Source organism: Salminus brasiliensis, chromosome 24 (genome assembly GCF_030463535.1).
Source record: "Salminus brasiliensis chromosome 24, fSalBra1.hap2, whole genome shotgun sequence".
Classification (NCBI taxonomy): domain Eukaryota; kingdom Metazoa; phylum Chordata; class Actinopteri; order Characiformes; family Bryconidae; genus Salminus; species Salminus brasiliensis.
The window spans coordinates 24,139,953-24,167,231 of record NC_132901.1 but is presented as its reverse complement, the minus strand read 5'-3'; the positions used below and the strand labels follow the sequence as shown (position 1 = coordinate 24,167,231).

General features: G+C 39.7%; 1 protein-coding gene across 1 annotated transcript in view; it reads left to right on the top strand.

Moving 5' to 3' along the window:
* The window catches only part of ecpas (Ecm29 proteasome adaptor and scaffold), a 30,526-nt gene extending 3,560 nt beyond the window's left edge, over window positions 1–26,966 (top strand). Inside the window, exons 4-49 of the mRNA XM_072670655.1 lie at window positions 251–369; window positions 495–641; window positions 2,519–2,690; window positions 3,788–3,927; window positions 4,014–4,092; window positions 5,012–5,131; window positions 5,247–5,332; window positions 7,801–7,876; window positions 8,035–8,084; window positions 8,182–8,248; window positions 9,490–9,612; window positions 10,146–10,249; window positions 10,352–10,475; window positions 11,100–11,180; window positions 11,330–11,552; window positions 12,617–12,708; window positions 12,840–12,974; window positions 13,459–13,597; window positions 13,929–14,101; window positions 14,290–14,391; window positions 14,513–14,636; window positions 15,417–15,562; window positions 16,026–16,080; window positions 16,442–16,556; window positions 16,846–16,914; window positions 17,100–17,217; window positions 17,617–17,784; window positions 17,914–17,993; window positions 18,225–18,330; window positions 18,448–18,495; window positions 18,628–18,746; window positions 18,842–18,992; window positions 19,686–19,751; window positions 19,963–20,052; window positions 20,146–20,212; window positions 20,964–21,055; window positions 21,161–21,227; window positions 21,367–21,555; window positions 22,474–22,685; window positions 22,806–22,849; window positions 22,934–23,126; window positions 24,011–24,140; window positions 24,273–24,378; window positions 24,751–24,839; window positions 25,697–25,768; window positions 25,912–26,966. Coding sequence (XP_072526756.1) covers window positions 251–369; window positions 495–641; window positions 2,519–2,690; window positions 3,788–3,927; window positions 4,014–4,092; window positions 5,012–5,131; window positions 5,247–5,332; window positions 7,801–7,876; window positions 8,035–8,084; window positions 8,182–8,248; window positions 9,490–9,612; window positions 10,146–10,249; window positions 10,352–10,475; window positions 11,100–11,180; window positions 11,330–11,552; window positions 12,617–12,708; window positions 12,840–12,974; window positions 13,459–13,597; window positions 13,929–14,101; window positions 14,290–14,391; window positions 14,513–14,636; window positions 15,417–15,562; window positions 16,026–16,080; window positions 16,442–16,556; window positions 16,846–16,914; window positions 17,100–17,217; window positions 17,617–17,784; window positions 17,914–17,993; window positions 18,225–18,330; window positions 18,448–18,495; window positions 18,628–18,746; window positions 18,842–18,992; window positions 19,686–19,751; window positions 19,963–20,052; window positions 20,146–20,212; window positions 20,964–21,055; window positions 21,161–21,227; window positions 21,367–21,555; window positions 22,474–22,685; window positions 22,806–22,849; window positions 22,934–23,126; window positions 24,011–24,140; window positions 24,273–24,378; window positions 24,751–24,839; window positions 25,697–25,768; window positions 25,912–26,051 — 5,208 coding nt within the window. The 3' untranslated portion in view covers window positions 26,052–26,966. The remainder of the gene's footprint in view (window positions 1–250; window positions 370–494; window positions 642–2,518; window positions 2,691–3,787; window positions 3,928–4,013; window positions 4,093–5,011; window positions 5,132–5,246; window positions 5,333–7,800; window positions 7,877–8,034; window positions 8,085–8,181; window positions 8,249–9,489; window positions 9,613–10,145; window positions 10,250–10,351; window positions 10,476–11,099; window positions 11,181–11,329; window positions 11,553–12,616; window positions 12,709–12,839; window positions 12,975–13,458; window positions 13,598–13,928; window positions 14,102–14,289; window positions 14,392–14,512; window positions 14,637–15,416; window positions 15,563–16,025; window positions 16,081–16,441; window positions 16,557–16,845; window positions 16,915–17,099; window positions 17,218–17,616; window positions 17,785–17,913; window positions 17,994–18,224; window positions 18,331–18,447; window positions 18,496–18,627; window positions 18,747–18,841; window positions 18,993–19,685; window positions 19,752–19,962; window positions 20,053–20,145; window positions 20,213–20,963; window positions 21,056–21,160; window positions 21,228–21,366; window positions 21,556–22,473; window positions 22,686–22,805; window positions 22,850–22,933; window positions 23,127–24,010; window positions 24,141–24,272; window positions 24,379–24,750; window positions 24,840–25,696; window positions 25,769–25,911) is intronic.
* The last annotated feature ends 313 nt before the right edge of the window (window positions 26,967–27,279 follow it).

Genomic DNA, 27,279 nt, shown 5'->3' with positions numbered 1-27,279 from the left:
TGATCATCCAACATCCTGACCTCACTAAAGCTGTTGCTTCTCCAAAGCTCCATAATCTACTAGAAAGCCTTCCTCCCTGGACAGCAGAGGCAGTTACTCCAACAAAAACAGGACAAACTCTTTTAATGCACAGTGAATGAGCGGGTGTCCCTATACTTTTGTCCATATGGCGTATGACACACAGGCAAATTGATATGTATCCCCTATCTGCACTGCATCCATTTTCACTGAGTAGCATATATGCTTTCAGAATTTCACCATTATCTACATAAAGATGGGCTACCCAAGGCTGGATGTGGCCAAACAGTGTGAGCTAGCGCCAACGTTGCTCACGGCAATGGAGAGCAAACCAGAACCTCAGCAAGACAGGTGAGTCTGACCTGAATTCGGACTTAAGTCCAACTTCACCTATGTGTCTTATAATAATCCACAGTATAATAATTCATATTTCTAACATGATAATGTTGTTGTTGTTCTTCTTCTTTCTTTTCCAGTTTGATGCATTTGCTGATTCCCACTCTGTACCACATGAAGTATCCCACAGAGCCGTCTAAAGCATCTCCCTTTGTTCTCGCTGAGAAACCCAAGACTGTTCACCAGCTCTTGGAGTTCATGCTGGACGTTCTCTTAATGCCTTACGGGTAGGTTCTTTTTTTAATGAAATGTTAATTAGACATGCGTGTAATGAGGAAGAGATGTTCTGTTTGTGTGAAGTGTGTTCCCCATTGCCTCAGCTAATGTGCAGCATAACCCATACAGCATAATTTGCCAGGACAGCATAGGGTGGTACATGAGCGGTTCTGAGCGGCGTTTACATACTACCTCACTGCATCACTGGACTCATAAATTGCACATTGTGTTTTGCACATATGTTATTTACTTGAGAGAAATAGCTGCTAGAGTATCTCACTAACTGTGCTGCACTCTACTGTTTTTAACATGGTGTGCACATTTCATTGCACAACCCTACTTCCCACTACTGTCTCAGTCTCGGATTTATTTACTGTACCCTGCCTGTACACTTTTTAGTCTGCCATCTGTGTCTCTTCTTCTCTGTCTACACTGTGTTGTGTTGCACCATGGTCCTGGAGGTTTCACTGTGTACTCTCTATATAGTTGAAATGACAGTAGAGCCTTTTGACTCTTGGCTCGAGCAGCAGGTATACACTCCAATTCATTCAAAAGTCTGAAATTAATGTTGACAGAGCTTGGGATTGTTTTCATTGGACTCTCACATTCAGGAATGATGTTCTGAGTGTGATGGATTTGATTGGCTATATCCTGGCTGTATGTCATTTACACTACAGTTCTAATGGCTTTAAGGCCTCATATTTGAATATCAGTAATGACATCTTGAGACCTTAAAGATCACTTCAGTGTGTTACTTATCCTTTAATGTTTTTTTTCTGTTCTTTAAAACGTCAAATGTTGAATTAAACATGTACGTCGTGGTGAAGTACTTTTAATATCAGTTCCAGTTTAAGATGTTTGGTTGGCAGTTGTTTAAGACGTTGGCGCATCAAATTCTGTGTTTTACTTATTGTGTATTATTTATTATTGTGTATTTTACTAATTGTGTGTTACTTATCCTTTAATGTCTTTTTACTGTTCTTTAAAACGTCATCTTGATGTTTCTATTAATATTTGTGCGACCATACTGCGCCTGAATCTGTGGAATTCGCCCTTTCCTTTGCTTGTTAATTGTACTTGACTCACATCCAGAATTACGAGGCTATGAAGATGGGTTTGAGATGCTTGTTTTCTGCCTCTCGCTGTGTATAAGTGGTGGATTCATGTGTTTGTGATCTGCCTCTCATCTGTTTAAAATAGTAAAAGCCAAAAACCTGTAAATAAGAGAAAGTAGTGTAAATAGTTTTTTATTCTGTGTATTTTTTGGTTATAGCTTTTATGCAGTGAAGAAAACCTCGACTAATGAACAGTCGGTTTTGTCAAAGTTTTTGACTATTGTCACAAGTAGAGTGACAGGCAACACTTCTACTCAATAAATAATTTTACACAATTTAATTTGAGACATTTTTTACATTTATACATTACATTTATTACACTTGTATATAGTATTTTATTCACAAATTCCACTACGTTTGTGATTCTGAGACTCCACCAAAACACCACCAAAACAGTTTGTCCACATGAGTAAAGACATGTTTTCATAGAAGATATGAAGAATGTCTTAAATTGGACTTTAATATTTTAGGTTTAGGACCAGCCTCTCCTCAGACAGTACTCTAGGTCGCATGGGGTCTCATTACTGAGACTGTTCTGAACATATTTTGATATAAACCATGTGGGTATTATCTGATATGCAAGTATCTTTAAAGGCTAAGAAATTTAAGAAGAATATTTCTTTTTAGAAAATGCCTTTATAGACTCCAGACATTTAAATGCTTGGTAAAAGTAGTAAACTCGTGCTGACCGTCTGAACTGATGTGTTTTGAATATGAGTATTTGCTCTACTTTGCTCTACCAGCTTACAGTGCCCTGTCCTACCTCTCTACAGGTTTGTGCTGAATGAACCACCCAGTCGCCCAGCTCCCTCCTCTCCACAAGGGGGTGCTGCTGCGGGAGCTGCAGCAGGACAGAACCTCCCACAGCCTCCTCCAGGGATGAGCCTCTATGCTGTCAAAAGAGTCATTGGAGAGGCACAGTGGAGCCCTGAACAGCTGGAGCAGGTGAGGGAATGACCCAGGCTTTGTCTGGGACAGGGTTGCTGACATTAGCGAACACTATTGCTAAAATAAAAATCAGCAGTGGGGAAAAAATGCTTGTAAAATCTGCATTTTTACAAGTCTAAACTTTGATTTGCACTACAACACAAATGAAAACAGAGTAGTGTGATGAAGTGAAAGTCTAGATAGACTAGAAGTTGATTGCCTCCAAACTTAATTCCCCCTAAAAGACTGTGACATGTTTGAGTAGATGTCTTATGGTTTTTAATGTGAAAACCTTTTAGAGGTCTAAAGAACCCTCACTTAATGTAAAGGTTAAGTACAATCTATTATTATATCTATAAGTCATTATGGAACATAAATAGGTTTGTTGCGGTTTTACCTGCTGAGCTGGTTAAAAGCGATATTGACCCCAGCATTACTCCAGTCAGAGAGCACAAATTCATCAGATGGATTTAACTTGTTTACTGGATTAAATGACATGAAACATTCCAGTGGTTGCTGTTGTACATTGGCGTATATGTACACATACACACAATAGTAGCAGTTTCTGAAATGAAACAAAGAGTACAGAGCTCTTAATAAACTACAGTAACTAATACCAAGACTGCTGCTACGCAGAGACTTAACCCATGAGTTTTACTTGCTATAAACATTCAAGCTGTGCTCTGAGCTCTGTTTCTGTAACATGTACTGCACTAATTACGTGAGCATATCCAGTCCTGGTTAGCCAGTAATGCAGTATTACACTAGGTAGCTTAGCTTTGCCGCTAGCTTGTGAAAAGACTTATTTACGTTTGAGATGATCAAATGAAATACATATTATTTAGCTTATGAACGTCTTAACTGAAACCTCAAATTATTGATTTAACTGTTTAAACAAGCATTACAAACTTGCATCGTCTCTGACTGCTATACAGGCTACCACGGAATCACAAGGGCTCTATAGAGAGGTGAAGTCTGCTATCGCCTCCCCCTTTTCTCCCCAACGTGCATAACCTTGTAAATAACAAGGTTCTTCTATAGTGTTACTCAGAGAACTCTACGCGTATACCTGCCTGTATGCTCCAGTAGACCTTTGTACCCGTTCCCTTCTGCAGTGTAAGCTGGGGATTGTAAAGTTCATCGAGGCGCAGCAGGTACCCGAAGTGGAGACGGTCGTCCACCTGGTCGTGGCCTCCAGCGACACCAGACACAGTGTTGCCACGGCAGCTGACCTGGAGCTGAAAAGCAAGCAGAGGTACTGTGTTCTGTTATAGGACGGCAGGTACAGACATGATCTGAAAAGGAAACGTCTCATCTGCTGTGTGCTGTTCTCTGTTACAGCATCATCGACTGGAACAACCCACTTATAATCAACAAGATGTTCAAAGTGTACCTGGGGGATATTCCACTCAAAACAAAGGTAGAGTGTGGTTGCGTGTGGTTCAGTGGGCTGAAGACACCAGTTAAACTCCTTAAAGGCTTCTGAAAATGTTCTGTAATGGCCTGATGTTTCTAATGCCTGATTACATCAGTGATCAGTGGAGCTGTGCCTTCAGTTCAGGCCATACATGTCAGCACTATGTCCAAAAATCACTGATATTTACAATCCGAGACATATCAATGACTTCCAGAAGGGTTGGAGTGATATGATTACAACACAACTATAATTACAATAGGCACATAAAAGGTTTTCTGCTCAGATTCCGAATGAAGTTGTAGAAGAGCTAGCTTATCTGTTTCTGCCAAATACCCCAGGTGTATATCTTGAAAATTGAAAAATGGAAAATGCTGGAGTAGTTTACATACAGAAAGCACATGCGACTATTCTATTAATTAAAAAAATATAAAAATAAAACCTTCTGAGGAGGACTAAAATCGAGTTAAAATGAAAATAAATAAATAAAAATTCAGGGCTCCAAGTGTCTCAGCGGTTTAATGTGCTGCCACTATTATCCTGAGCCATGCCGCTTTGCCATCAGGGGCAGGAGTCTGAGAGTGCACAGTTGCTGTGCTCTTTCCGGGTCACTTAAGCATCAGGCTGGTAGAAAAAGGGAAAAAAAACAAATATAAAAAATAAGAATTGTATTAAATAAAATCAATCAATCATTTTTTTCTTGTCCAGAGATCATCATGCTTTCTTGGAAGTCCCTAACAGATCTATACTGGTTCATATAACCTATATAGCAGTGGCATAAATAGAGCTCCATCTAAATTTTATCTAGCAAAACATAGCTAGTACTGATCCTTTTACAACAGGCCTCAATTGACTCTAACGCTTATCTTTCTGGTTAAATGGAGAAGCCCTTGGTTTTTACACTTTTTTTTTTGTCTTTACCCAGGGTGCAACTGTAAAGCGGGAGCTCAAGCACGAGCCGGTTAGCACCAGAGTAAAGCTGAAGATCCTGCCTCACCTTCTCCGCTCCAGACTCGCTGCTGAGTGTTTCCCTGCAAACATCCAGGTCAGAACAAGAGTGTTTATTCGATTACTACAGACACAAATGAAAGAATATGAACTGATTAAAAAGAGTAACAGGCAGAAACTACAGCGATTTCATTTGTTGGCTTTTTTTTCAGGTTGTGTATGACGGGTTGTTTGGAGCCAACACCAACAACAAACTCCTCTCTCTCACTCTGCAGTTTGTACATCACATCTGTGTTGTGTAAGTGTTGCTAATGTGAATCTGACTTTTCAGTCACTTCTGAGAAATGGTGGCAGTACTCAGGCAGAGCTTTAGCCTTGGTAGGCTACAAGAGCAGTGCTGATACCTCGGAGGTTTTTATTTGAGATGAACGGTCAAAGCACTTTTTGTAAGGCGTTACTTAAGAGCTAGGGTTGTCCCGGTCCTGTATTTTTAATCCCCTTATCCAATCCGACTCTTTTACTGTTGACTTGCAACCTATCCAATCTTTGCATTTCTATATGTTATAAAGCCCCACAACAGTAAAACCACAGTTTTTAATACCAGTTTCTAAAATCAGCATGTGTGCATTAGCATTAGCATTAGCCTCCTCCTCTGTTCTGAATGCGCCATTCAGGGCTGGTTTAGCACCTAAGAAAGGAGCGTGGTTCTCTTGGTGGTAGAACAGAGCATTTCCACCATAGCTTGGGTTCTAACCAGGCGGAATTTAAGAGTAAAGAAAGGATGGGAGGAACGTTAGATCTTCCCAGATGGAGATAATGGAATAGAATATAATTTTCGGTGCACAGCTGCAACCAGACTGGGTTGCAGACAAAAACAGCAGGAAATAGACCAACATTTTGTGAGTTTAGATCCTCCTCTTCTGACAGATTATCTAACTATCTAACTCCTTACCTGCTGCTCTGTGATCTGTTTACCGTTGCTAAATCACGTTTACAGTAAGGCTCTGAGCTAACTCTAACTTCCTCCTTAAATAATGCAGCAGTGATGCTCTGCTGTTAACGTACACACTGTGTACACTACTGCACTATTTAAGGTGGAATGGAGAGTTAACATTAAAAGCCAACTTCAGCTTTAGTTTTGGGTCTTACAAAACTTATCAGTTTAATTGTTAATGAATAATACCACAGGTGAACTCTAGGGACAGTCTAGGGTCTCATTTTCAAAAAATGAGAAGGTCGTCTGCAGCAGCTGAGGTTCATGTCTATTAATGGTGCCTAAAGGACGCCAGGTGGCACTCCGCTACAGCAAACCTAAGGATCGGAAGTGGATCAGAACCTTAAAAGCCAAAACCCGATCCATTACTGGAGTCACTGGATCGGATCGGGACATTCCTAATAAGAGCAATAATAAAAGATTCTAATGGAAGTGGAAAGTGGAAGATTCGTCCAAAACAGAGGCGAGTCTTGATGCTTGTCTTCCCTGTGTCTTGACGGATGGTGGGACAAGTTGCTCTGTACTTGAAGCTCAAAGTGCTTGTTGTATAGATCCTGCTTTCGACCATTGCCAGAAAAGTCTTTTAAAGGGTTGTAAATCTGATGGGCAACCACAGGAGGCCAGTGAAGGGAACGTAGCAGATTGAAGATTAGTGGTACTGCTGATGCATTCTGGATCAAGGTCCTAATGGCACACACTGGAAGACCAGGCAGGAGTCGAGCCACATGATGACAAGAGACTGAATCGGGTGGTGACCTTCTTGGAGAGCAAGCGTTAAATGCTCCAGATGTTGTTGAGGAGAGGCCAAGGAGCCTAGTCAAGGAGCTCTGGCTCAGATTCAGTTAGTCCAAGAAGCTTCTCTTTACTAGCTTACCTCCCTGTACAAGTGTCAGGTGCTTGAGATCTAATCATCCAGGACTTCAGGCTGTTCTGAGAACAAGACTGGACACACTCACACAGACGACAGCAAAGGCAAAGATGACCATATTCACCATTAGTGATGGACACAGTGAATTTGGCGTCTCCCCTTTGACCTATCAGTGCAGTGAACATCCAAATACACGCTATTAAGCAAACACACCCAGTAGACAGTGGGCCTGGAGCGGTGCCTGGAGATCAGGGAGAGTTAAGGGTCTTTCTCAAGGGCCCAACAGTGGCAGCTTAACAAGCCTGGGATCAAACCCTTTATTTATCGTGATGATGATATACATTTCTAAGCATATGGAGAATACTGTTAATGCTTAATAAACACTGATCAGCTGCAGGTTTCATTACTAACAGTGTAATTGGACTGGTTTAATTAGATAAAGAGCAGCAGATGTTGAGTATAAATCACTGTATTCAGTATGGGACAGTCTCTGAATAGTAGTTTATAAGAATCTGTCACTACTGATGTTTTTTGTCTGTGATTACATGTATTGTGATTGTGTAATATTGTGTAAGTCTTTAAATATCGTGATCTAGTATTTTGACCATATCGCCCAGCCCTACCCACAACCTGTCTAACCAACCCCCTTACCACCCCACCCCAAAGTGTTATGTTTCTTGCCTGTTTATTTGTTTATATAGTATAGTCTATAGTATAGATAAACATCCTCTGAGGACTTAAATGAACCGTAAAAAACAGGGCAACTATGCAGTCTTTTACTTTCATGAGCAAATGATACCACAACACATCTTGTGTTTGCAACTGTAAAGCCAAATGTACCCCTTTACACACTGAATGTTTCTTGCCTGTTTATTTATGTTTTTTACCCCCTCTCTCTCTGCAGATGCCCTGATACCAACAAACCACTGGGTCTGATGCTGCTGAATGGCCTCACCAAGCTCATTAATGAGTACAAGGAGGTAGGAACAAAGCCTTCAGTGTGCTCAAAGCAGTGCTTTTCATTTATAGCTTCAGTTTGCTTTATGCACTCTTAGACTCTTCACAGCAAATATCTAGAAAAAAAATAAAAATAAATAACAATACATTTAGTGTAAAGTATACATGTTTTTCTCTTAAGGATCCCAAGTTACTGTGTGTGGCCTACTCGGCCGTTGGAAAGCTTTCAAGGTAAGTCACGTTATTTGTTTGTTTGACGGTCACAAACGTGTATTTTCACTTTTGTCATTTCAAATATCTCTTTTCTTCCACTGTATGTCACATCTAGCCGAATGCCACAGCTCTTCACTAAAGACATAGCCCTGGTCCAGCAGTTCTTTGAGTCCATGTGCAAGGTGAGTCTATCTGTGTAAGCCAGTATGGGCCGGCAGTAATGGCTCCCTTTACTTGAAGGGAGATTTAATTGATTTTCCTAAATGTCTGAATAATTCAGGATTCGGGATGTAAACAAGCTCGTTCAGAGGGGATTTGGTGTGAAAGAGTTCAGAGACGATCCTTTACGGTGGTGCTGATGAGTGGGATGTGGGGTCACCATGACTGCAGCACAATTATAGCCACTTTATTTATAGTCCCAACCCACAGAACTGTCATAAATCGTTGCTGATCAGGGCCTCGTTGCATCGGCCTCAGTGCCTCAGGGCAGCATATTGATAATCACCTGGTGGAATAACTTTCTGTGACCTGCTTTCACAACAAGGCGTCTCGTTCAGATCACCACCACTGTGAATAATTCTGATAGGTTACTTGGCAAATGGTGTTGAAATCCATGTAATTAGCTCATATTGAAGGACCTGACTCATGGAAACCCATTTAATTGATAAGTTTTTTTTATGTAGTTAATGGACATTAGGGTTTTAAAAAGTGCACTTTCCAGTAGGGTGAAATACACTGAAAATGTTCATGATTTAAATACATTTTCATGATTCACAGTTTTTATTGTGTGTATTTTGACATACAGACTAAGTGCACCAATAGCAGCACATAAAACTGCTATTCAGATACTCTCCAAAACAGTTTAGTGATTTATAGTCTGAATGTCCTGCACTGATAATATATTCACGATACACTCATAAAAGTATATTGTGTATCACGATAAACAAAATTGATCATGATTCAGTAAAATATTGATATATGCCCTTACTCTCTAGTTCATACAGTCCATTTATGGAAAGTAAGCTGACTTTGAATTCACTGTTTTTTAATGTGCATTTATGTATATACACCTTAATTTAATCTACAGCAGTTTAGCCAATCTGAATAGAACTCATTTACATGCCATCTCTCTAACTCTAAGGAATAAAGAGAGTTTGGAACGTGATTGTGTAAAATTATTATTATTTATTATTATGTCTTGCGATATAAAACCCATAAAAACATCATAACCTGCAAGGTCAAATGCAAATGAGATGTGTCGCCTATTAGTCCTTGATATGCATGCATGTTAATGAACTTAAATGTAATTCCAAAATAATGCCTTTTAATTACAGTTGTATCAATAAAGATGATGCAAAACAATGAGACCAGCTGGAACGTTTTTCCCCTCTATAACCAGTTTCTGTTTTAATGCTGCTCACAGGAAGAGGCTGACGTGCGACTGGCCATTCAGGAGGCTTTATCTATGATGGTGGGTGCATATGTCAACCTGCAGGGGGCACTCCTGAACCTGATGGAGGCACTTGTGGCTGCTTACATTGGAAAGGTTAGTAAAAAAAGACTAATTAAGGTTATGCTTGTTACTGATCTGTTTACATGTTTAAGTGAAACAGACCTGTGGTGTTATTTTATTATTATTATTATTATTATTAATGTGGCAACTTTCCAGATAGCTTCATTACTTGTTTTCATTATTTTTATGAATATTGCACAAAAGGGTCATCAGTTGCTCTGTATGTAAACTGCAGGGTAGAGCTGGGCAATATGATGATATTTTATTGTATCGTGATAAATTTTGTTATCGTGAGAATTATTTTCCTCATAATTTCATAATTTAATTTTCTTCATTTATAAGCAAATTATGTATATTGTTAGTGTTTAATAGACACTGATCAGCTGCAGGTTTCATTAATAACAGTGTAATTAGACTGGTTTGATTGCATCAGTTTCAGTATCAGTCAATACTTAGTTTGGATCTGGGCCAAAAAAGAAACCCTAAATGAGCAAATCCATAGTTTCATATTTCTTTTGTTGTTTTTTTCCCATTTGATTGCTAATCTGCACCTTCCTTCACCTCAGCCTGAAGTGCAGGTACGTCAGGTGGCGATGAAGTTTGCCAGCACCGTGTTCGCACCTGATCATGTGCCCTCTAGATACCTGCTGCTCCTAGCAGCAGGAGACCCGTAAGTTGATATGATAAACATTCTACTGCTCATAATGTACTCCTTCATAATGTCAGACTCTCTGATGTGTGTCTGCGTATGTGTATTTGTGCGTGTCTGTAGTCGTGACGAGGTGTGTGGGGAGGCCCAGCGCACTCTCAGGTCTCTCTCCTCCAAGAAGACAGAGAAAGAGGGAGCCAAACCCATGCCGTCCTTTCCTGAGATGGTCAGCTACATCCAGGAGAAGGTAGGGCAGCATTTTATCCTTTGCCTGGTGTTTGACTGTGATCTGTAATCTGTGGGTTCTTGAAAATCATAGTCTGAAGGGCTACTTCCATCATTCTGGGTTTTAGGCTATTCAGTATATTGACTTAAACTTTCTTTTTTAGAACGAATGTCCTGCAAATATCCTGCAAAACTGAATATGAATGTAGAAATAAAGGAGTGAAGGAAACGGAGCAGTCTCTGACAGACCCAGTAAAAAAAGCCCTAGTAATGTCAGAAGTATAGAAGAACATCCTCTGAGGAGTCAAATAGCAGCTTGTTGTTCTGCATTCTGATGATTTTCTGCATTTCTAAAAAGTTTGCAAAATCCAAGATTTTTGGATATCTGTCTATGTTAAATCTCCATTGCCTTTGGATAATGTAGTAATGGGATTTCAGTGGACATATAGTGTGTGTATAGTACATATAGTGTGTGTGTGTTTGTGTGTGTGTGTGTGTGTGTGTATATATATATATATATATATTAGAGAGAGAGAGAGAGAAAGAAAGAGTATAAGTATACTTTTTGTATCTTTTACTGTGTGTTTTATGTATAGTAAAATACTTAAAATGCAACCATTAATGTCTGCGTTCATATATTTATTAGGCTGCTGAGAGAATGAAGAGTCCAGCGAAATACATTGTTGGAACCTCAACACTTCCTTTCAACCCTGCCACGTTTCAGGAGGTGAGCTAAAATAAAATAAATGCGTACCTATGCAGTGTGAATTTCTCTCTCTGTACACTGACCTTCTGTTTCTGAGTTTATACTAATGATGTATTGACTGGGTGTATTAATAAATAATAAGATAAAATATCATTTTTGTTTGTCTCTAGATCATCCTGTACCTCAGGATGTGTCTGGCTCATAGTGCTGGAGTCACGCCGACTTCCCAGAGTTTGATTGATATGCAGGACGACGCCCCTCTTATCGGACACTATGTTCGGTCTTTGCTGGCGAACGAGACCCCTCCCTCATCCTCTGCGCCCAAAGGCAGCGAGGCCAGTCCGGTGCAGATCTACATGGAACTTCTGCAGCAGCTCCTGTCAGCTGTCGGAGGTGAATGAGGGAGCATGGTTTAGTGTTCCTGTAGCTCTGGCACACCTGATTCAGTAAATCAGCTTGGGCTGGCCCATACAGCATTTTGCAGGCTTAAGATACTTGTTGAACTACCTGATTACTCCTCCTCAAATCCACCTTTATAGGCAGTAATATTTAACTTCTTTAAGTAGCATTTTAGCAATTTTAGCGGGTTTGTTATTGCAGTTCAGAGACTGTCCAGTAGGTGGTATTAACTGTAAATGGCTGCTTGTGCAAATTGACTGAGATCAGTCATGGACTAATTGAATTTTGTAATGGATCCTGTTTCAATACAAAGAACATCAACAACCCCTCCACCTCCACACCACACGTCATCTAATGCATATGTTAGCAAGTAGCTAGTTTGATTATCAAACTGACAATTTTCACATTTATTTAATTCTTAATAATTATCTTCCATTTTTGTAAAATTTTAGTTTTTTAATAAAAAAATGGTTGATAAAAATGAAATAAACATGATTTATTACAGACCCCAGATACAGTCGGTCTGAAAAGGCATTTATTATATTATAAGTTTGCTTCTTTAGTTTAGAAAGAGATGCCAAGCTACAAACAAGCAACAAACACTGGACTTGGACTGTCCCCAATTTTATCTCTCTAAATGTCCATAAATGTCTTCTAACTTATTTAAAATGCATCCAGGACCTTCATTTGTTTAGCGCAGACAAGTCAGTGTGGTTCAGAAGATGGTCTGACTTACTTTAGTATAAAAATAAATAAATAAATACATGAATTAATGAAAGGTGGCAACAATTTTGAGTAACCTCTACAAAACCATCTCTATAAAACTACTTTTACCATCCAAATATGTGGTTAAGTCCAGTTTGAATCAACACATGTCTGAAGCAAATAATAATTATTTTAGAATGTATTTGAAGATGAGATGAGATTGGTAACAGTCCTGTATTTGTTAGCAATGTTAGCCAATGTTATTCAAATATTGTTATATTGTAAATATAACAATATTTGAATATATTCAAACAATAATAATAATAATAATTTCAACTTGGTCTCTGCTTCAGGTATTCCTGTGATGTATTGCCTGTTGGAGGTGGTGTCTGTCTGCCCTCAGAAACTCGCTCCCAGATTTGTCCACAGAATCGATTGGATAAAAGTAAGTGGTTCAGTCAGACTGATTTATTTTCCCCCAGCTGAATGAGATCAATTGCTTGGGCAGATGCATGTATTGAGCTACAACGTTGGATATTACTGGTAGAAATGTTAATTGCTTTGTTTGTGTTTCAGGGTCTGATGAACACCAATAAGGAAGACATGCGAGAGCTGGCTGCTCAGCTCTACGCCGTGGTCGTCTCCACCATGTCTGGCAATGAACTCAAAACAGCGGTACAAAACCTGATCAAGATCACCAAAGACATTCACGTATGTACCACCTGCATATATATAGTATGTATGTATGTGTGTGTGTGTGTGTATGTATGTATGTGTATGTAATATATATATATATATATACATACTGGGAAGGTCCAATTTCAGATGCCTTGCTAATGGCAACTAAGCGGAGTTGAATGTAAGTTAAATATAACCCTACACCTAACCGTAACCCTGACCGTAACCTAAACCTCAAATCCAAACCTAAACCTAGCCCTAAATGGTATGGGTTAGGTGTAGAGTTACATTTAATAGACAGGCATTTACACTCAACTTGGAGTTTCATTTAATATTTAATAGGCATTCAGTAAAATTTCTCTCTCTGTCTCTCTCTTGCTATATATATATATATATATGTATGTATGTATGTATGTATGTGTGTGTGTGTGTGTGTGGGTGTGTGGTGTAGTGTTATTAAAAGCATGACCTAAAGATTATTGTGCCTTCATAAACAAAAATATTCCCTTTGAAACAGAGTCCTGAGACCCAGCATGGTGCCATTTTGGCTCTAGGCTATATGGTGGGCAGGTACATGAGCCGAAGACAAGGCTTGAACATGAGTGACACACCCAAAGAGGATGAGGAGCTGATCACCATGGCAACCAGAACTATCGGTATGGATATAAGTTATTTGATATTGTCTGGTTTTGTCTGTGTGTTTTTTATTTTCTATTTCCTTAAATTCCCACACTCCCAGATCTGGTCTCACGTGGTGCGCTGATTAAGTTAGTCTGATGCAAACATACATGTGTTGTTGTTTTTTTTGTAATGTCTTTTGCTGCCCCATCATTTGTGAAAGTTGCTGAGTTGCTCTGAAGGGACAAATATGCTTATTTATCATTTATTCATTTATTATTATGGTATCTGTAATGTATATTGAGCGCAAAATGAACTCCAAACTACTTTCACGTCACTCAGTCGCTGAAAGTTTTGATGGCTCCGCAGGGTCATTTCTGGACAATGGGTCTCCGTTGCTGACGGTCGCTGCAGTAACAGCTCTGGGAGAGATTGGGCGTAATGGTGAGCTGCTGATACCGGGAGAGGGAGACGGCTTTACCAAATTCAGCCTGGTGGAAAACCTGCTCGCCCGGATACCGTCCGGCAAAGAGAGTAGCAAGGTAACAGGCTAACACTGACCTATAAAAAAGATGATGTGCCCAATAGACATCCCAGTTACACCGCAGGCAATAACAAGCATGTATGGAATCTGTCCTACATGTTCTGTATAAGGTTAAATAGCTCTGGTCTGAATTGTACTATTTATTTTGTCCCAAAATTAATTGATTTATTCATTTTCTTTTGGCAGATGAAGGAGCGTGCAGTCCAGACTCTCGGGTTCCTTCCAGTCGGAGATGGAGATTTCCCCCACCAGAAGAAACTCTTGCAGGGTCTCATGGATTCAGTAGAGGTAACTGAAGCCATCTTCTCATCTACAAGACTCAACTTTGCAGCACCTTGAAATCTGAAAGTGTTTATGGTGCTGAAACTTCAGACCACAGTTCTGAGCCCCATTTCTCTTTTCTTTTCAGGCTAAGCAAGTCGAGCTGCAGTTTACAGTCGGTGAGGCCATTACCAGTGCTTCTGTGGGAACTGGCTCTGGGGCTGCCAGAGATGTCTGGACTTGCACTGAGGACCAGTACTGCCCTCCTGAGAGTGAGTGTGCGCTTGCATGTGTTCACGCAGACCTGTGAGGAAGCCACTATTGTGTATGAGTGTATTGTATCTGTGTTTGTTTGCAAGAGTTACACAACAGGTCAGATATCTGAGGCTAATAAGAACTAGACCCTGATTGTTTATGTTCTTACACACAAATTATTATTATTATCTTCACAACAACAAAATGTAACAACATGAAGTAGGCATGCACCAGCGTTGTGAGTCAGATATATGAAATATATTTCATAATGTACATGTACACATTTAAATTAATTAATTTGATGTATTCATATTACCCATATGAAACACACTTGTTCATATCCACACTTTTAAATAGCCTAAATTGCATTATTAATGCAGTATAATAATTTGAATTCTTTAAAAATAAGTTGTAAGTTAAATGTATATGATTCATAATTAAATAACACATCAAATAAAAAGTCTTCATGCATAGAAGATGGAACAGTCGATTTCTATGGTAAGCACCATATTTTATACATGCATCTGTAACCATAGAGGTTTTATGTTACTGAAAACATTAGAATCTAGATTGAATTAGAAGTGGCCGATTCATAATCTGCGCTCGTCTGTACTTGTGTTCATGTGTTCTAGTGATGTGTGATCAGTCGCGGCCCAAGTACTGCTTCATTCAAAAGCTCACATGCGACTTGGCGCAGCCAAATAACCAGATACAGCAGTCCCAACGTGGCGTACTTGTGTTGGGAATCCCCCATTGTCTTCATTACATGATACACTCATCTCTCTCTCGTCTTCTAGATGTGAAGAATAACGATGTGGTGCCCTGGGTGTTGAGCTCTATCTTGTCTAAGTACATAGTGAGTCAGAACCCTCACGTTCGTCAGGCTGCCTGCATATGGCTCCTCTCACTCGTGAAGAAGCTAAGCGAGCATAAAGAGATTCGGGTAAATATTAGCCAACACGCACTACACAAACAGCATTCGTTATATCATGCGTTGTTCCAACGAAGAAAGAAATCTGTAAACTTGTTGATGAAGAGTGTAACTTCAGTAAAAATGCACTTAACTATGTAAATACATTTGTTATTATGTAGTGTAAATTTAATATACAGTAAAATGACAATAAGGCTTTTTAACTGCTTAAAAAAACAGTATTTTTCCGTAAATGTGATTATATTATTTATATGTGATATTAAGTCAAATAATAGTGAAATAGCAATTGTGGAATAAGCTAAGGTTTAGGTGTCCTTACAAGGTGTAAATACTATTTGCTGAAAAATCTGATTGTAATAGCTTGTGGCAGAGCGTACATATAAAGTGTACAGTTGTGTGTGTGTGTGTGTGTGTGTGTGTGTGTGTATATATTTGTATAAATGTGATGATTCTTTGATGTCTTTCTTTGCTGCAGTCGCATTTGAAGGAGATTCAGACAGCCTTCATTTCCATTTTATCGGACCCAGATGGTGAGTTCATATATACAGCACTTTAAGCTATCTTCTGTAACTAAGTATTGTTTTAAATGTTATATTGAATTATGTTGAGGCCGTTACTGTTTTTGCGGGGTCTCTGAGTGGTCCAGTGGACTAAGATGCTGGCGCTATGATCTGAGGATCGCTGAGAAGCGACTTCTGGGTCATACTGCTTGCCAACAGCAACCAGAGTCTAAGAGTCGGTTGCTCTGAGTGCACTGTCTGCCTTCAAACAGGCAGTTACTGGCTTCACATGTGGTGTTCTAGTCTTTACCCTCCTACTGTTGGGGACTTGCTAGTGATAGAGGGAGCTCATTAGTTGCACATTTTTGATGACGTGTATGTCCGTGTGCAGAGCTCAGTCAGGACGTGGCATCGAAAGGCCTGGGTTTGGTGTATGAACTGGGTGGAGAGCAGGATCAGCAGGAACTGGTGTCAACTCTAGTGGAGACTCTTATGACTGGGAAAAGGTAAGCAGTGTATTTCCATTCGATCATTAGTCGTCCATCATCCAGCATGTTGAGTGAGTGATAAGTGTTCCATAAATCTTGAATACTCACTCAGCGTTCGCCGAGGGTGAGCGAGAGTGCATCAGAAGAGCATTTAGCTTTAATATTATTCTGCTGCCATTTCATAATGTCCAGTATATAATGTATGATTAATTATTTCATTCTCCTTTACTTGCTTTTAAATGGTGTGTGTGTGTGTGTGTGTGTGTGTGTGTGTGTGTGTGTGTGTGTGTGTGTGTGCGCACATTAGAGCCAAACACACCGTATCTGAGGACACTGAGGTCTTTCAAGGCGAGACTCTCGGTAAAGCACCTGATGGGTAGGTCTTTTTGTCTATACAGTGTGTTCTTATGCATTTCACTAATCAACTGAAATGATTTGTGGGGCAGGAGGTTTAGGATCTGATCAGTTCTATTACACATGATACACAATTATGACTTATTCAGGACTTATACTTGTTATTTTACCTGAAGAAATAACTAAAAGCTGTCTTTTGGTTGACAGACATGGACTTTCTACCTACAAAGAGCTGTGCTCACTGGCTAGTGACCTGAACCAGCCAGATCTTGTTTACAAATTTATGAACCTGGCCAATCACCATGCTATGTGGAACTCTAGAAAGGTGAGCAGCACATGTATAAGCATTAAACACAAGTCAGTATCAAATTATATGGTAAAATATTAGAACATTAACACTGTGAAAAAGGTCGATCCTATATCAACTATACCGTGATATGTACTGAAACTGTCCAAAATTTGAATTGTGCAGTGATTATGAATTTATGCAATAAATGTTCAATAATCAGTTGATTGTGAGATGACCGTAGCATGTGCAGTCCAAAGGCTAGGTAGCATATTCTCAGATGCATCTATTTCTTAGACAAATTGAGTGTGTCAGCTAGACTATAGGAAGATTTATAAGTAATGTATGTTAATCCACCCTCTATCTACTTTTTCTTTTCTTTCTATCTACTTTTTTTTTCTTTCTCACCCTTATGCCTTGTTTGCGCCTCTACTGTAGGGGGCAGCATTTGGGTTCAACATCATTGCAGCAAAGGCAGGAGAGCAGCTCGCCCCTTTCCTGCCCCAGTTGGTGCCCCGTCTCTACAGATACCAGTTTGATCCCAACCTGGCCATCCGGCAAGCCATGACCAGCATCTGGGACGCCCTTGTCACAGACAAGAATACTGTGAGATTTCATCACACATGGTTCTCCCCCTGTATCATCCCCCTATATCTCTCCCTATATCGCTCCCTTAGCTTCACACCAAAACTAAACCTGAATATGAAGTGATCTGTGTTTTGTTCCTCAACCCAGGTGGATAAATACTTGAAGGAGATCTTTCAGGACGTCATATCCAACCTGACCAGTAATATGTGGAGAGTTCGGGAGTCCTGGTAATACATTTGATTTGAGTTCATACGCATGACACAGAATATGATGATGATTATGATGATGATGATGATGGGGGGGGAAAAAAAAACTTTTAGGTACACAATATATCCAAATGTTTGTGGACACCCCTTCATGTATCTAAAGACACTTGTTGTTAGAAACAATGAATGAGCAGGTGTCCCTATACTATTGTCCAAATGGTGGATTTCATATACTTTTGTTTTTGTCTGTAGCTGTTTGGCTTTGAATGATCTCATTCGTGGAAGGCAGGCAGATGACCTCATTGACCACCTAACAGAAATCTGGGAGACTCTGTTCCGGGTTCTGGACGATATCAAGGTGACTTATGATATTTAGGGATTATTGTATTGTATCTTGTATGCTAGCTTTGTAATTAGCTTAAATTTAATTACATAATGTTTGTAAATGACCCCTTTTATGACGTTTATACTTCAGGAATCTGTAAGAAAGGCTGCAGACTTGACTCTGAAGACCCTCAGTAAGGTAAAGTTCATGTGTGTCTGAATGCTAATGCACACTTTGGCACTTGCAGCATTATTTTAAAGGGATTCTTTCAAAGCTGAGACAAGTGAGCAGAGTCTGACATTGTGTATACGTGTTGTGTTTTATTGACAGGTGTGTGTGAGGATGTGTGAATCAACAGGAGCATCCGCTCAGCGAATTGTTGGGGTGCTGCTGCCAATTTTGTTGGACAAGGGAATCGTCAGCAATGTAGCAGAAGTGCGCTCTCTCAGGTAGGAAAGCCACTGTCTAGTACAGCCTAATCCGTTTCTTTTAGGATACGGTTTCATTGACATCATGACCCTGTCCTTGCTTGTGTGTGTATCAGTATCCAGACATTAGTGAAGATCAGTAAAGCGGCAGGCAGCCGCCTGAAACCCCACGCCCCCCGTCTCATCCCGGCTTTGCTGGAGGCACTGAGCGTACTAGAACCACAGGTGCTCAACTACCTCAGTCTGAGAGCCACTGAGCAGGAGAAGGTTAGTGGCATCTCTGAATCCTTGTGACGTGTACTTCCTAAAAATGCATCTTATAGACTAAAAAGTGTGGATTAGGTCTGTGGTTAGTAGCATTGACTTTAATGGAAAGGAAAATATGTAACATCACACGCATAAAAGAATTCAGTTCATTTTTTTATTTTTATGTATTTATGATTTTTGGATGCTTTTAATAATATAGAATACAATTCAAACATAAAAGGCACTTGCCTATAAAATAAAACCCACATGAATTTATATTAAAATGTTTAGAACAATCTCTGCTCTCTCTCCAATGATCCCCATGTGACCTAGAGCACTGTGTGAAGAGATACTAAATCTGACCCTAAATCTGAACAATTGAAGTCTGATTTTAGAAATTCCTCATATTTCCTGTGAAAACGTCCCTTTACTCATATGGACGAATTATTTTGGGGCCTGAAAAAGTTTTACCAGAGTCGTAGCTTCAGTAAAGCAGGGGAATATCTGTGTATAGTAGTGTATAAATGAGGAGAGGCAGAAGACGAGTTTCTGAGTATTCATTCGTTTAGTTTCAAACAGAGCTACAGACAGACACTCGCACACATATGGCGGGAGGCAAAGACGAGTGTCTCATCCCATCTTCACAGCCTCTTAACTCTGGATATGAGTCATGTATGATCTGGCAATGAGATGCAATTTCTTTTTTCTACACAGAGCGCTATGGACACTGCCAGACTGAGTGCAGCCAAGTCTTCACCCATGATGGAGACTGTTAACATGGTAAGAACTCTCCTTGCTCGCCTCTTTTGCTCTTTGCAGTGCCACTGCTAAAATTCCGGCTGATTGTAAACAAGCGCTTTGCCTTGCTGGTAAAAGTGGCCAAATCATGTTTTTCGTTTTGTTATGGATTATGTGAGATATTGTTTCTGTATATGCTGGTTGAATGATTTATTGATTGGTTAATTGTGGGACGTTTATGTTGTTGGTATAGTGTCTGCAGCATTTAGATGTGTCTGTGTTGGGAGAGCTGGTGCCAAAGCTCTGTGACCTGCTGAAGAGTGGAGTCGGTCTTGGAACAAAGGTAAATGTACTCTACCTTATGGTTACTGAGGTATAATCATATAGACATGCATGCGTACACCTCCTCGCTCTCTAACATTGGTACTATCTACAGGGTGGCTGTGCCAGTGTGATTGTTTCACTGACAGTGCAGTGCCCTCAAGACCTCACGCCCTACTCAGGTAATTCACCTGTAACTTGTGAATATTGCAGTGATTCAAAAAAAGTGCCTTATAGGTCTCTTTCCTGTGCCACCTGATTTATCCAAAAATGTATAGAAAAGCAAGCACAAATAAATACACACATACATGATCATCTTTTAAAACATTAAAATAATATATGTATGTGCGTATGTATAAATATATAATATATTTTTAATACTAATATATGTAAACATCCTCTGTTCCGATTGGCTCCCTGTATAGTGGCTAATAAAAATAAAAAAAATCTAATCTCACGAATCACGGTGTGATTTGTAGACCATATGGAGTGAATGGTGGATTTTTATTTTCCTTTGTTAAGAAAACAATCCCCTTATTTATTCAGTTCATGCAATAGTTTTTTTTTAAATAATAGATGCTGTCTATATAGACAATATTGATCATTATAATTAATTAAATAATGTCAGAAGCTAGCCCAGATGAATTTATATGGTACTTATATTATCATCAGAGAAAATGTAGCTATAAGGTAACGCTCCCAAGGCTTAATGGAGACTGGCAGGCGGCCTTTGAAAGTATTGCAGTAGTGACAGCATAGCAAAATTCTGAATTTATGAACATTATGCAAATGCATTAAAGCATAGTTAATCCTGCTTTGTTGAATGAGTAATCATTGTAATGATTTAATAGCAGTTTTTAAAATTATTAAATAAATACTTAATTTTATGCCCCCCACCCCCACCCTCCTGACTTGTGTTACCTTCATTTGTAGGTAAACTAATGAGTGCACTTCTGAATGGGATCCATGACCGCAGTGTTGTAGTTCAGAAGTCTTTTGCCTTTGCTATCGGTCATCTGGTCCGGGTAAGTGGTGCTGTTTTTTTTCATGCACCTTCCAGTAACTGTCAAAAGATAATTTCATAAGCAGGTTCAGATATTGGAATACAGTGTGGTCTTCCTCCCTTGCAGACAGCAAAGGACAGCAGTGTGGAGAAGCTCCTGCAGAAACTCAGCACTTGGTACCTGGAGAAAGAAGGTAAGACGTTTGTACAGAAATAAGAAATTAGTCTAATATGCTCCATTTTTTCACTCCCACATTTTCCATTGTTTATTTTAATTTCCTATCCTTTCATTTTTTTTGTTTTTTGTTGTTCCCTTACCTGTTCTCTCTCCAGAAGCCGTGTATAAGTCCTCGTGCTGTCTGACCATGCACTCAATCAGTCACTACAGTCCTGATGTGCTGAAGGCTCATGCAGGCGTTGCCCTGCCTTTGGCCTTCCTGGGAATGCACCAGCAGGCTGACGAGCAAGGAGTCAGCGGTGATGCCAACCTTTGGTCCGAGGTCTGGCAGGAGCATGTGCCTGGTAAGGACAGGAGGAGATTTACAACGGGAAGATAAGCAAAGAAAACAGCGTCACTGTAAAATGGCAGAGGCCATATATAAACAGTGGATTTTATGTAGCAGTAAAAATCCAAATCGCTGCACTGTTGATGACACTGATCAATGCAAACCTTTGACACCTAAAAATGTAAGGTCCCATGCTTCGATTCCTCCCTCTAACAACATGACTTTGATATAATATAAGTTATATAAATAATACAGGTTATAGTTAGTAGGATTTCGTAGTCTATTTGTAGTCCTTATAGAGTAACATCATTACTAAATGTTCGTTTAAACACTTTAAACACTAAAGGCTAATATGTCCTTTACAACAAAAGTTACATATTAGTTTCATAGCAGTTACCTATTAATTAAAGTAGTTCCTGAATAATTTATAGTAGTTACTAAATCATTTTAATAGGTTGCTGAATCATTCATAGTAGACACTGAATAGTTTCTCATAGTTATTAAATCATTGATGATTTCAAAATAATTTGTAGTAGCTACTGAATAATATAATAGTTACTGAATTTTTGTAATTACTGAATAATGGATAGTAAGTACTGAATAGCTTAAAGTAGGGATTTAATATTTTGTAGGTACTGAATAATTAATAATAGATGTTAGACCATTTTAGTAGGTACTGAATCATTTTAGTAGGTACTGAATGATGCTTTGTAGGTACTAAATAAATTTAGTAGGTACTGAAGAGTTTATAGTAGGTATGGAATGTCAGTAGTTACGGAATATTGTATAGCATTTTAAATTGGTACAGAATAATTTTAGTAGGTACTGAATATTTCATAGTAGATACTAAACAATTTATAATAAGTACAGAATAGTTCTAATACAGTAAACCTGCTCATGGTTCATCTCTCTGCACCTTTGTTGATCTTTTTAGGCAGTTTTGGAGGAATCAGGCTGTACATGACTGAGCTCATAGCCATCACCCAAAGGGCTTTGCAGTCACAGTCATGGAAGATGAAGGCGCAGGGCGGGGTTGCAATGGCCACCATAGCTAAGCAACAGACCGGTTCTCTGGTGGCACCTCACCTCGGTATGGTGCTGAATGCACTCCTGCAAGGCCTGGCAGGACGCACCTGGGCAGGGAAGGTACTCATGCACACACACTTAGTTAGTTTACTCTGTGTTTTGTGAAGTGTCTCACTGAGGAAGCATGCCGTACACAGTATTATATGCCTAATCATTGTAACACTATCTTCCCCCTTTCAGGAGGAGCTCTTAAAGGCTGTTGGTTCTGTGGTGTCAAAATGCAGGTAAGAAAGCTTCTGCTTCGCATCACAGGTAACCATTCCACCGATTCAGCTTTACATCTGCTTGTGCACATTTTGTTTTTGTAGTGCGGAGCTGCAGAAGCCTGTGGCTGGTCAGCCTACTGTGGGTCAAGTGTTGGACCTGGTGCTAAAGGAGTGTAAAAAGGAGAGTCTTGTTTACAAAATGGCTGCGCTGCGCTGTGCAGCAGATATTTTGGAGGCCACTCAGGAGGACCGCTTTCAGGAAATGGCGGACATTCTCTTCCCACTCATCAAAAAGGTACATCGTTAATGATTTTACCCTCCTGTTGTGTTACGGGTCAGATTGACCCATTTTTAAAGCTTAAGAATACAGGGAAAATATTTGTAATACAAATAGTACAAATAGTAAGTACAAAACCCTTTTCATCTGGCCTTTATTAGTGTACTGAACATTTAGAAAAACAAAAACTAACTTAATGTGGTCAAAGGAACGGCTTGTCCCACAGCCATCAAAAAAATGGGGGGTAAAATTGTTTGTTCTGTATTACAGATTTATACATTTTACTGAATTATTTCTGTGTAGCACCAAAAAGGGTTCCACAACCATTTCAAGTCAGAGAACCCATTTTGCTTAGAGTGTATCTTTCCTTAAGATGTTAAACTTGCAGGAAAAACCATAGATATTAAAATGCTCACACTAAACAAAGTTGAACAAGTGTGTGAATTTCAGTGCTTGTTCAATTATTGATGTGCATCAGTTTCAGAGAAAGGACTAATTTAATGCCAAAATTGCAGTTTATTATGATGTGCTCTGGTTTGTGTTGTAGGCATTCTGCTGTATTGGTAAATAAAATAAAATTAAACAAATAATAATTTTATTTATTTATTTATTTAGGTCTAGTGTTGGTTTTGCCAGTGCAGTGCAGAAGTTTAATTTTCTTTTTGCTCACAATAAAAGTGAATTATCATAGTAAACTATGATCTGTTGGAGGGGGGGGTATTTTGATTTCACTAAATGTTAATGTTTAATGATTAAATTACTACTAATTGAGCTAAAGATAATGTTTCTAGATAATTCTTCATTCAACGTGCACAGGGTCAATTTGATGCACATTATTGCTTAAATATAAACTTCTTGTTGTCATTGTATTTTAATGAACACTGTATTTTCTGGATAAACAGAACAAACCTGGTTCACCAAAACATGAAGATGATGATGAAGATGCAAAAGAGCGAGAGCTACAGATGGAGGTTCTGCTGTGTGCATTCGAGACCCTTGGAAAAGCCTGGCCCAAAAACTCCCAGACCCAAAGTAAGAACCAGAAAAACACACACATGTTTGTTCAGGTGTGTGAAGAGAAACACTGTATATGATGGTGTGTTGGAGTTACTGCATGAGACACTTATCTGTGTATAGAATAACTGTTTGGTGTGTGTGTTGCAGGTCGCTTTCAGGCAGAAGTGTGTGGGCTAATGTGTGATAGACTGAAACTGAGCACGTGGAGGGTTCAGCTGGCCGTTCTGCAGTGCATGAAGGCTTTCTATCAAAGGTGAGAAAATACAGCATTGTTTGGAACAGTCTTACAAGTCTGATTATCAGTGATGATATTTTTTAATATGGCCAGCTGATCTGTGTCCAGCTAATCTGAACGCTCCTGAGTGGGCCGAATCCAGCTGCCATTAGGGTTCTTTAGTAAAGGCAGTGGTTCTCTATAGAATTGGACAACTTGGAGAACCATTTGGATGCTTAAATGCTTCTTTGCCTGGTTAAAGGGATCTTCACTCTGGTGGAAAACATTTTGGTTATTTTGTAGATTATTTCTGTATTGCACCAAAAAAGGTCCATCAAAATGTTCCACAACCTCTACAAATAAACTAACCACACTGAACAAAGTTGAAAACTCCTCTGGGTTGTGTTGTAGGTTACTGCTGCTAGAACGGGACCAGCAGAACTCTGGACTACTGACTGAAGTTCTGTCACAAACCTGTACTGCGCTCGCGGTGCCACTAGGTAGGGGTGTGTTTGTGTATGTATGCTATATATGTCTACGAGGATGAAGATACCTGCGGGGTGTGTGATGGGATTCATAGATTAAGAATAGGAGGTACAGTGCAGTGAGGGTCTCGTTGCATGTGTGGAGAATGGGTCACATAGCAGATATAGTTCATTATTGGCTAAAAGGAGAGACTGAATTTGGGGCCTGGCCAAAGACCATAGTCTGAAGGAAGTAGCTGAATCCGCAGATGTGTGGAAGCGTGCAGTCGTACGGGTCTACCAGCAGTGGCAGAAACCCCAGCCTACAGGAATTTCTCCTTATACTTGTGAAGCAATTTACGATCTCAGGCTGAGATATCGGTGGCGATCCCTGTCCGTCAGTTTGGTCTTTTGGACACAATTCTGAGAAGAATTTGCTGTAGACTGGGATTTCTGCCACTGCTGGTAGACCCGTATACCCGTACACTTTCATACACCTGCAGATTCAGCCTCTTCCTTCACACTATGGTATTTGGCACGGCCAATCATTAGTATCTGCTTTGCAAATCATTTTCCACACATCACTGCACTGTACCACCTCTGCTCAATTTGTAAATCCATCCCGCAGGTATTTATAGGCAGATCATCCGCAGGAACCTGAAGTTACTACCACCTTAAACATGAAAGGATATATAATCACATATAACATTTTATATAAAATAGTCATTTTGGAGCATTTCTATTGGTCCATTCACCATAAGATTGTGGCACAATATATAGAGCTTTTGCCAGATTCAAATTGTCAAAAAGTGAACAGTGCTGAAACTGCATGACTGCGACAATTTATTAAAATCAAAAAGCACAAATTTTATTATTATTTTTTTCTTCTCTAGAAAACAGAAGTTACTCATCCGTAAGAACGGAGGCTTTGTCCATCCTGGAACTCCTGCTGAAAAGGATTGGAGGTTGCTGAAGTTTTTACTTTGCTTTACTTCTAATAATCCATTTCATTTGAAATTTGAGCTCAGCTACAACTCATTGAATCTGGTCTGTTGGTTCACCACGGTTCACTTACACTTCTCGATGTTCTGCGTGTTCCTATATACAGACAGCGATCAGTGGGATTGCCTGGCTGAGAAGAGTCGGCAGCAGCTCCAGCGCTCTCTCGCTACCATGGAAACAGACAGCCGTCCTGAACTGAAGGACAAAGCCCAGACTCTGAGGAGGAAAATCCAGGGCCTGCCTTAAAGCAGAGTGTCAACCTGGAACAAAGCCTCACCTGCAGTCGCAGCACACGACCGGCCCGTCACATCGTCTGTCATTGCCATGAATTCAGTAATTTTCCCACGGCTGTGCATTTCACTCTAAGTAAACTGATATAGAGACCTTATTGCCAAACAAACAAAAAAAATTAAAACACCTTCTCCTGGTCTCTGATATTATGAGCTGATTTTCCAATGAACCTGTACCTTTCAGTGGTCTCCCAGATGAAGGTTTTGAGACCCAATATCTGACATCCTTGTGGCTTCTTGTGTATTTTACGAGTTTTTCACACTAAATGCTGTTTGCACACTAACTGTGCCAACTTCAAGACCACCATTTGGGTTATTTTCTATTCCCCTCAATGGCAGAGTCTTATTTGGTGTTTGACAAGATCCTAGAACCGTCACCAAGCCGTCCTTGTGTATATTCCTGACCTTACTGAGCACTAGGAGAGTTGTGGTTTAAAGGACTCCAAAGCTGGATCTGAGACTAACAACTTTAAACCCTGGTTTGTTTTTTGGCCAAGTGCTTGCTAACTGTCACTTTAAAATCTGTTGATCTGCACCGAACTACTAGACCCTCAGTGGGTGGCGTGACTACTGCAGCTTGCTTCCGCAAAGTCCTCATTCCAGTTTCTTGACAAAGTGTTGTTTCTCCACAATCCTCTCCTTCGTTAGAAATAATTCAGGGGGTTTAAGGTTAGCCGACGCTGCCGCTTCATTTCCTCCCCTTCTAACTGTTTGGATTTAGTTTTAGCTACTAGTCTTCAGGAAAGTCAAGGAGGCAGAGAAACAATGTCATTCAAAAGCTTTGGAGCGGGACATTATAAAGGGATTTCTTAGAGGCTGTGTGTGAGTGTAAAAGACGTCTTCTGTAAATTAAATTGAAACTTTGCCTTTACCAGTGTTTGCATGTTAATGTGTGGTGTGAAAAATATAGATTTTCAGTTCTGTTTTTAGCCTTATGTTTTTTTTTTTTGGGGCTCCAACTTGTGCTTTAATGAACTGTACTAATGAGCAGGTCTTCAGTTAAACATGGAAAGTTCACTTCATCATGTATTAAGGTGAAAAATAACTACACTGTTTCAATGAAAAGCAGTCATAACCCTGGAGTGGCCAAACCCAATCCAACTTAATACTGAAGTAAAAGCAGCAGAATAGGTCAAAAGTAGCTTATATTGATGGTAAACACATTTGAAAAATGGTAAAAAAAA